Source organism: Danio rerio, chromosome 5 (genome assembly GCF_052040795.2).
Source record: "Danio rerio strain M-AB ecotype USA chromosome 5, GRCz13ab, whole genome shotgun sequence".
Classification (NCBI taxonomy): Eukaryota; Metazoa; Chordata; class Actinopteri; order Cypriniformes; family Danionidae; genus Danio; species Danio rerio.
Window position 1 is genome coordinate 5,153,567 of NC_141025.1, and position 8,364 is coordinate 5,161,930.

General features: G+C 39.4%; 1 protein-coding gene across 1 annotated transcript; it reads left to right on the forward strand.

Moving 5' to 3' along the window:
- Positions 1 to 395: 395 nt before the first annotated feature.
- cst14b.2 (cystatin 14b, tandem duplicate 2) lies at positions 396 to 2,808 on the forward strand. Its single transcript, NM_001386819.1, is given in 3 exon segments — positions 396 to 516; positions 832 to 933; positions 2,556 to 2,808. Coding segments are annotated over 3 exon segments (312 nt in total). The 5' UTR covers positions 396 to 441; the 3' UTR covers positions 2,691 to 2,808.
- The last annotated feature ends 5,556 nt before the right edge of the window (positions 2,809 to 8,364 follow it).

Genomic DNA, 8,364 nt, shown 5'->3' on the forward strand with positions numbered 1-8,364 from the left:
AATATAATATAATATAATAAAAATGCGAAGTGGCGCAGTAGGCAGTGCTATTACCTCACAGCAAGAAGGTAGCTGGTTCGAGCCTCGGCTGGGTCAGTTGGTGTTTCTGTATGGAGTTTGTGCCAAAGCATGCTACAAAGCACTGCTACTCATGTGATATCGCGTATTAATATCATTAGATTGAAAAGAAACCAAAGTTGGTGTTGTCACACTGCCCCCTAGTGCTCATTTCACCTAGAAACTACAGTCAAACATGTGTTGCAGTTTCATAATAATCTAGCTGAAGCACGTATTTCTAAAGAGCCTATGTTGCAAAATTCAGCCCAACGCCCAAAATTCTTCAAGTCATGTGATCTTGATAGCTTTAAAAGCATAGTAAAATCACCCTGTTGGTCAGATTGACTGAAAACTGCACCTCTTATCATCGATCAATCATCAACAATGTCAGAGGCAAAGGCAGGAGCATGGTCAAACGAGGCGCCGGTCACCCTAGAGGTGCTAAAAATCTGCCTGCAGGTACGAGATGCTTAATCACTTCTCTTTTTTTGTTATTGGCAGTAAACATTTATTGATTTATCAAAGATTTTCTTATATTTACGTTTCATTGTTTTTGTTAAAGTGTATAAATGTGTACTTTTAATAACTTTTAATAACTTTTTGCATGTGAATTTACACTTTATTCAAAATTCCTTCAACACATCTCTAAGTGGTCTTTTTAATGCATGAACTAACTATTAACAATAATGTTTACTAATGCAGATAATACTAATGTTAATAAACATATTTACTGTGAAGCATTTCTTTAATGATCTTATTTATCTGTTCATTCAGGTTAAGGAAACCATACAGGCGAAGATTCCTGTCAATTGTGATGATTTCATTCCTCACACATTCAGATCTCAGCTTGTAGCAGGGACAAACTACTTGGTCAAGGCGAGTATTTTTGTCTGTATTTTTATAGATTGTGAGCACAACACAGTTGAATTTCTTGCTTCCTAAACAAATCGACTGTGAGTCCTAATCAGGTCTGATCCTGATTGAAAGACTGATAAGTCTCGAGAGGGTGCTCGCTGCAGAGCCATTCGAGCAGAGCTGAGCTCCAGCGAGGGGGAGCATGAGCTGTCGCTCCTCCTCCTGTAAGCTGTTTTAATGCGTACACCAACCCCACCCCTAACCCTACCCCCAGTGACATCACTCGTAGAAGAAGTGCAAAAAAGGTGGAGCTCGAGCTTAAGCTCCCCCTTGCTGGAGCTCAGCTCGCCTCAAATGGCTCTGCAGCGAGCACCACTTGTAAGTCTCTGATGTGTGAGACTGTAAAAGATTGCAAATGAACTGCTGAACTGTCCAGCTGCTGATGCTAAAGTGCTTTTCAAGAGTTCACACTTAGATACTGTTTGACAACTTGTTAGCAAGTTAGCAGGTTTGGCATGCTGTCCCGGGAGAGAACCCTGAGCTCGGAGATAGTTGAGCCCAGGGCTCCCGCCAGGTCCATAAAGCATGTGAGGGGAGTACGAGGTCAGGTGTTCTCGAGAGCTCCCCTCGGCAAAAGAGGAAAGGAGGAGAAGGGGTGGATGGGGGGTTTCTTCGGGAAACGAAGATAAGGGAGTAGATCTTAGCTAGGCTACTTATAGTGAGTTTGGATCGATTCGATTGGCTAGCCAATAGCCCCTTTCACACAGTGATACCGGTAAATATCCGGAAAATTTCCGGAACGACTTTACCGGTATATTCAAAAATGCCCTGTTCACACAGGCGAGGACGTTACGGAAATTTTCCGGAAAAGAGCATTCACACATCCATTCCAAAATACCGGTAAATTCTGACATCATTCACTACAAATGAGCTTTAAACGGCTGCGCTTGTATTTGTAAACATTTGACTAAATTACAAACTCTGTGGATGATCAATATTGTGAACAACTTTCGCAGGATCACTTTCGCATGTCGAGATGTTCATAATATGTGCGTGTGCAGGCGCTCACAGGCTGTTTCACAGGCACACGCAAAGCTTGAAGGTAAACAAACAACGGCTTATCATAAGCATCTCATCGATGATTATTTACACCGTTGGCATTGAAAAGAACATATAAACATGATCTGACTAACTTTTAGCAGCTAAATGTGTCTGGAAAAATATTCAAAGGCTTTTATCCTCATAAACCGCGTGGACGTAAATGCGTCTGAGTGTTCTGATTGGCTAAAGCAGACGTCTCACGTCAGCACGTTCTAGACGTGCACGCGCTTATTACGGCAATCTTCCGTCTGCATTCACACAGCGCAGCATTCCGGCAAATTGCCGGTAATGTTACAACTTCTCTTTCCGGAAAATAGCCAGAACGAATTTACCGGTATTTTCAAAAAGGACCTGTTCACACATACAACCTTTCCGGAAAATTGCCGGCAGTTTTCCGGAAAGGTCTGTATGTGTGAAAGGGGCTAATGAGTGTAGATGAGTGGCCAGCTGCAGTCAATCATATCACGTGCTCCTCTCGAAATTAGTTTATGAAACTTCATTTCATTTTAAACATTGTGATTTCTCTCTCTCTCTCTGGTCAGGTGTTTATTGCTGGAGATGAGTGTGCTCATGTGTGGATATTTCAAGATCTTCCCTGCAATGGAGGGAAACTGACTGTGTCGGATGTCCAGTTTCCTAAAAAATTTGATGATCCTCTGAATCTTCCTAAGAAATGAGCATTTGCAGAATGAGTGTGTGTAACTAGTGTAAGCACAGACACACTGAGTGATCTGCCATACGGTATAGAGGAACTGTTCAAAACTGCTTCATTCCTCAACATTAAACTCTCAACTCAACTCCTGCAGTGTCTGTGCATTTACTGCTGATGTCAGCAATATCAAACTCTCCTCACTAATGTCTGTGATGTTTCTTCACTCGTCTCTTCTGGTGGTCTGGTGTGTGTGTTTATCAATAAGTGCACTTGGTCCACTGCAATATCCTGGCGCCTGACTGCTGTCAGTGTTGTGTTGTTGGGATAACTGGGTTTAATGTCTAAAGCTAATCATCACTCTCAGTGTAAAGCCGCTGATCTGTGTTAATGTAAGAGTTGTCAAAGCCTCTGTTAGTAATGTCTGTATCAGTGCTCAGTCATTTCTCCGTTCATCATAAAGAGACATGAACTGGGTACTGTGAATATTTCATTCATTTTCCTATGGTTTGTCCCTGATTTATCAGCAATCGCCACAGCCGAATGAAAACCCAATTACTCTGGCATGCTCTATGTGGCAGATGCCCTTTCCAAAATGTCCTTACTGCAGTCTGTATCATGATGACGTTCGGGATCAGGTCCAATAGATAGTGGACATAGTAATGCTCACTAAGGTAACACCTATACTACTGTGACTGTTGGGTTTAGGGTAGGGGAAGGTGTAGATGATAGTCTACTATGTAGTGGAACTGGTCCAGCATGTCATCAAGATGCAGGCTGCAGCCAGGACTTTCTCTCCCTTCCACCCGCAACTGAAACCAAAGCGTACCCTGAGTAAAGTATTTTAGATTTATAAAAAATGCAGACGGCGCCCTCTAGTGGATTTGTTCTCTAAAACGCATCTGGAGCAACATATTTTATATTTTGCAAACATGTCCTAATACTTTTAGTTAGATTTTTCTCAACATCCAACCATAGTGATAATACATAAATAATAAAAAATTATAATGCCAGACCAACTAATTTAATTGTGATTGTTGTACGTGTATTAATATGTTGCATTATTAAAAATGTCATAAATGATGAGCCAGATTGGGAAACATTTGTATTTTTTTTTTTATCGGCAAAGTCTTATTTTTAATAAAACAGAAACAGAAAGAAGCTTGTACTTAAGTGTTGAAATGTAAAATGTAGAAACAGTGAAATGTTATGTTTGAAACAGGCAGTAAATGTGTGTGTGTGTGTGTGTGTGTAATCAGGAAGACTTGTATTTGGCTTATTCTATGATCAAATATTATACACATCTGTGCACTATAGAGGAACACTACAAGAAGTTTAGTATACAAACCATATACTAGTCACAGGGGCGCAACTACACATATACTGAGAGGTATGCGGGTTCAAGTTTTGTAACTAAAATAAAATAGTTTTGAACAAAAAAAGTTACCAAAAGGCCTGATGTATCAATATGACACATAATAAATTGATAAAAACATGTATATTGTATAAAATGGATTTTGATAGAAGGATTAAAAACATTTCAGTTCCAAAAAATGTTATTGTGTTGATTTTGAATTAAAATGTGTGTGCCAACGTATGCAACTCATGGTATAATTTTTTATTTATTAAAATACAATATTATACTCATACAAAATGCAAAAAAAAAAACATTTTTAACAAAACATATTTATTTATTTATTTTTTTTATTTGAAACTTTTAGTAAGGATAATTTCAAAAATAGTTTTGGCACAATGGCGCTCCCCATGTGTGGCGCCCCTATGCGCCGCATATACTGCATACCCCCTTTTTGCGCCACTGACTAGTCATATATATATATATATATATATATATATATATATATATATATATATATATATATATATATATATATATATATATATATATATATATTTTTTTTTTTTTAAACAGATGTTTTTAATCTGGTAATCTTTTCTCTTTTATCACTCCTTAATGATGTAAAGGATTAATAAGTCCACAGGCGTCCTTTTAAAGAGACAGTCCAGAAATGCAGATTTACTCTCTCTTTACTCTCATCAAGTGTCTCCAAACCTGTATGAGTTTCTTTATTCTGTTTATCACAAAGGAAGATACTTTGAAGAATGTTGAATGTAACTGATAGCCATTGACTTCTCTTGAAGGAGGAGAAAATACTTTGAAAGTCAAAAAAAGCCTTATTTTGTGTTCAACAGAAGAGAAAAACAGGTCCAAAAGAACTAGAGGGAGAATCACTGAGGTTGAGACTGTATTTCTCAATCTAATACAGCTAAATCATGTTTCCTTTTGAATCTCAGTTTCAGTTTATCACAGGAACTAAATCTGTTCACATATTAAAAATGAAGAGTCCAGTTTGTTCATTCTGAATATATTTCCAGACTCTGCAGAGTCTGTTTCACACATCTGGCCATTTCCTTAAGCACCTCCTTCTCATTTTATATATTAAAAGGTTTATTTCATATTATAAATCTTGTATAAGAGCGTCACGGTGGCACAGTGGGTAGCACAATCGCCTCACAACAAGAACGTTGCTGGATCAAGCCTCGGCTGGGTCAGTTGGCAGTTCTGTGTGGAGTTTGCATGTTCTCCCCGTGTTGGCGTGGGTTTCCTCCGGGTGCTTCGGTTTCCCCCACAGTCCAAACACATGCGCTATAGGGGTATCAGGTAGGCTTAATTGTCTGTAGTGTATGTGTGTGAATGAGTGTGTATGGGTGTTTCCCAGTGATGGGTTGCAGCTGGAAGGGCATCCGCTGCGTAAAACACATGCTCGATAAGTTAGCGGTTCATTCTGCTGTGATTAACCCCAGATTAATAAAGGGACTAAGCTGAAAAGAGAAAAAGCAGAATCTCTTTACATTCTTATGATTCTTGAAACATGAATGTAGTTTAATTTAATTAATGTTTCAATGTTAATACTACTAATAATATTTCATTCTTCTATGGTTAGGGTTTCTTTTATTGCAGGTTCAATTTATTAATATTTATTAATAAATACAACTCCGCCATGCTGGTCATTGTAACATTTACATGAGACAACATTATTACTCTGATCTCTACTTCTCCATAAAATGTACTGTTTATTATTTTGAGTATGGGCGACACGGTGTCTTAGTGGTTAGCACTGTCACCTAACAGCAAGAAAGGTGCTGGTCGAGTCCCGGCTGGGTCAGTTGGCATTTCTGTGTGGAGTTTGCATGTTCTTCCCGTGCTGGCAAGGGTTTCCTCTGGGTGCTCCGGTTTCCCCCACAGTCCAAACACATGCGCTATAGGGGAATTGATTAACTAAGCTGACCATAGAGTGGTGTGTGAATGTAAGGGCATACTCACACTATGTTATCCGAACCGTGCCCAGGCCTGTTTCCCAGATCGTTTGAGAAGTGTGAGTGCGCTGAATCAGGCTCAGGCACGGTTCACTTGGCCGACCCTGGCTCGGTTGGAAGAGGTGGGCCTGAGCGCGTTTCACTTGGGCTTTGGCCAATATGCTTGTGTGTGAGTGCAAAATGCGCCTGAGCCCGAAACTGAAAGCGAGACGTGACTTTTAAGGGACTATTTCATATGGATTTATTAATCATTCTTACTGTTCAGTGAACGCAAACTGCCGTACAGCTGCGCCTTCAGCAAACCTCCTAATTCCTGCAGCACGAGGGCTTTGTGATGGTTTATGAGCGCCAAAAGTGGCGTATCTGATCGGCGAAATATCTGACTGCGTGTCATTGCATCCCTGAGAACTGTTTGGCGAAATATTTGACTGCATATCAAACGACTGAAACGATAAGAAAATTAAGAAAATGTTAAATGTAATAGAGCCCCGTTACATTATTCCTTCATGATTTCAGTCAGATAATTCCTGCTTTCAGATCCACTGAAATGGCAGGTGACCGTCAAATCCAGCAGATCTGTGCTGTCTGAGAAAAAGGTGGACACTCATCTTTCTGCAAATAAAGAAATACTGAAAAATAGGTTAAAACTGAGCCCCATATAAAAATAAATTGTTCTTTTCTTTTTATTTGTTTAACTGCTACAATATTATATGTATTTATTTTCATAAGCAGCTGTTTGGTTTTGAGTATAAAGAAGGATTTGTTTTATTTGCTGCGAAGCAGAAACCCCGCAAGTGTAGCTCTATCACTGTTTGAAGTAAAAGAAAACAAAAACAAGATCGTACTTTTATGATGTTAGTTTTAATACATTCAAAAAATAAATCAGAGAACTCCTCTGGCTTTTTTCTTTTTTTTTGCTGTATCAAAAACGTACCGAACCGTCACACCACTGTATCGTATCAAACCGAACCGTGATTTTTGTGAACCGTTACACCCCTAATATATTGTCACCGACTCGGTCCCAGTCATTCCCCTCGCTGGCCAGCAGAGGCCACCATCTCCGGACTTTAAACATTACGTCATCCTTTCACTCTGATTCCAGCACACCTGATCTCCATTCTGTTAATGACCCACGTACCCTTTATAAGCAGCTCACACACACACCTTTGCGAAGTCTTGTTTAGCCCCGGCCAGCATTACTGAGCGGTCTATCCTATCTGATCTCCCGTTTACTACTTCAGCCCGTTTCCTGACTCTGCTCTGCCTTCTGCCTGCCCACGACCTAAAGCCTGTTACACGGACTCTGATACTCGCTGCCTGCCCTCGACCCAAGCCTGTTACACGGACTCTGAATCACGCTGCCTGCCTCTGACCCATGCCTGGTAATCACTCTGTGTCTGTCCATCGCCAGCCCATATTCATTGCTGTGTATGTTGTATGTGCGCACAGTCGTGCGTGTTGTATGTTGAGTAAAGTGTGACTTAATAAATACTGCAAATGGATCCCTCCGTGTCAGTCTCCCCGTTACATATATGTACATATAAATCACATGTTCCATGTATGAAAAAGCTGTATTTATGTTTTACAATGTTTTTGTATTGTAAAACCCATGTCATCCATTTCTAAATCACAGCAGTCTAATATGATCAATGTGTTGCAAATGTGAAAGATATGTGGACTATGACTCTTTCAAATCATTTACTGCTGATTGGAATGAAAGCAACACGGCGCCAGGGATTTTTATCTGATTACTCCGAGGTAATGGGCAGTCAGATCTGATGTTCACTGGAAAAGTGATTTGGTACTTCAGCCACGTGGCCTTTAACTGTTTTATTATACTGCTTTAATTATTTCTGGATAACTGTTTGTTTTACAGGCAAGTGTCAAACTGAACTGAAGAAATGCTGAACTCTGACTTGTATGTTCAATGGAAATGGGCTTGTTGTTATTTTACCCACAGTTGTAATCAGTTTCTCCAGTAGTTTTGTACTCAGTTGCGTTTATTTCTTAAGCATCAATCTGGTCTCTAAGTAAAGGCATTTAACACGAGCATAAATAGAAAAACAAAATCAAAGTGAACAGTGGTAAATCAATGAAATGGTAAAATAAAGTAACATAAACGTCATATTAAGGATATTTGTTTCAATAAGACCAAGATCTTCAATACAAGGAGTTTTTTCTTTTGTGAACTCTTGAAATACAAACAATAATAAGATGTGTTCATGTGCAATGAAACAATTGTCTGTATTGACAATTACCAACACTTTAATGCATCAAAGCTTTAAAGGTGCAGTAGGTGATCGTCTTCAGAAACATGTGTTGTTGTGCTGGTTGAAAGTCTCTTCATATTCCAATAGTACTGATTA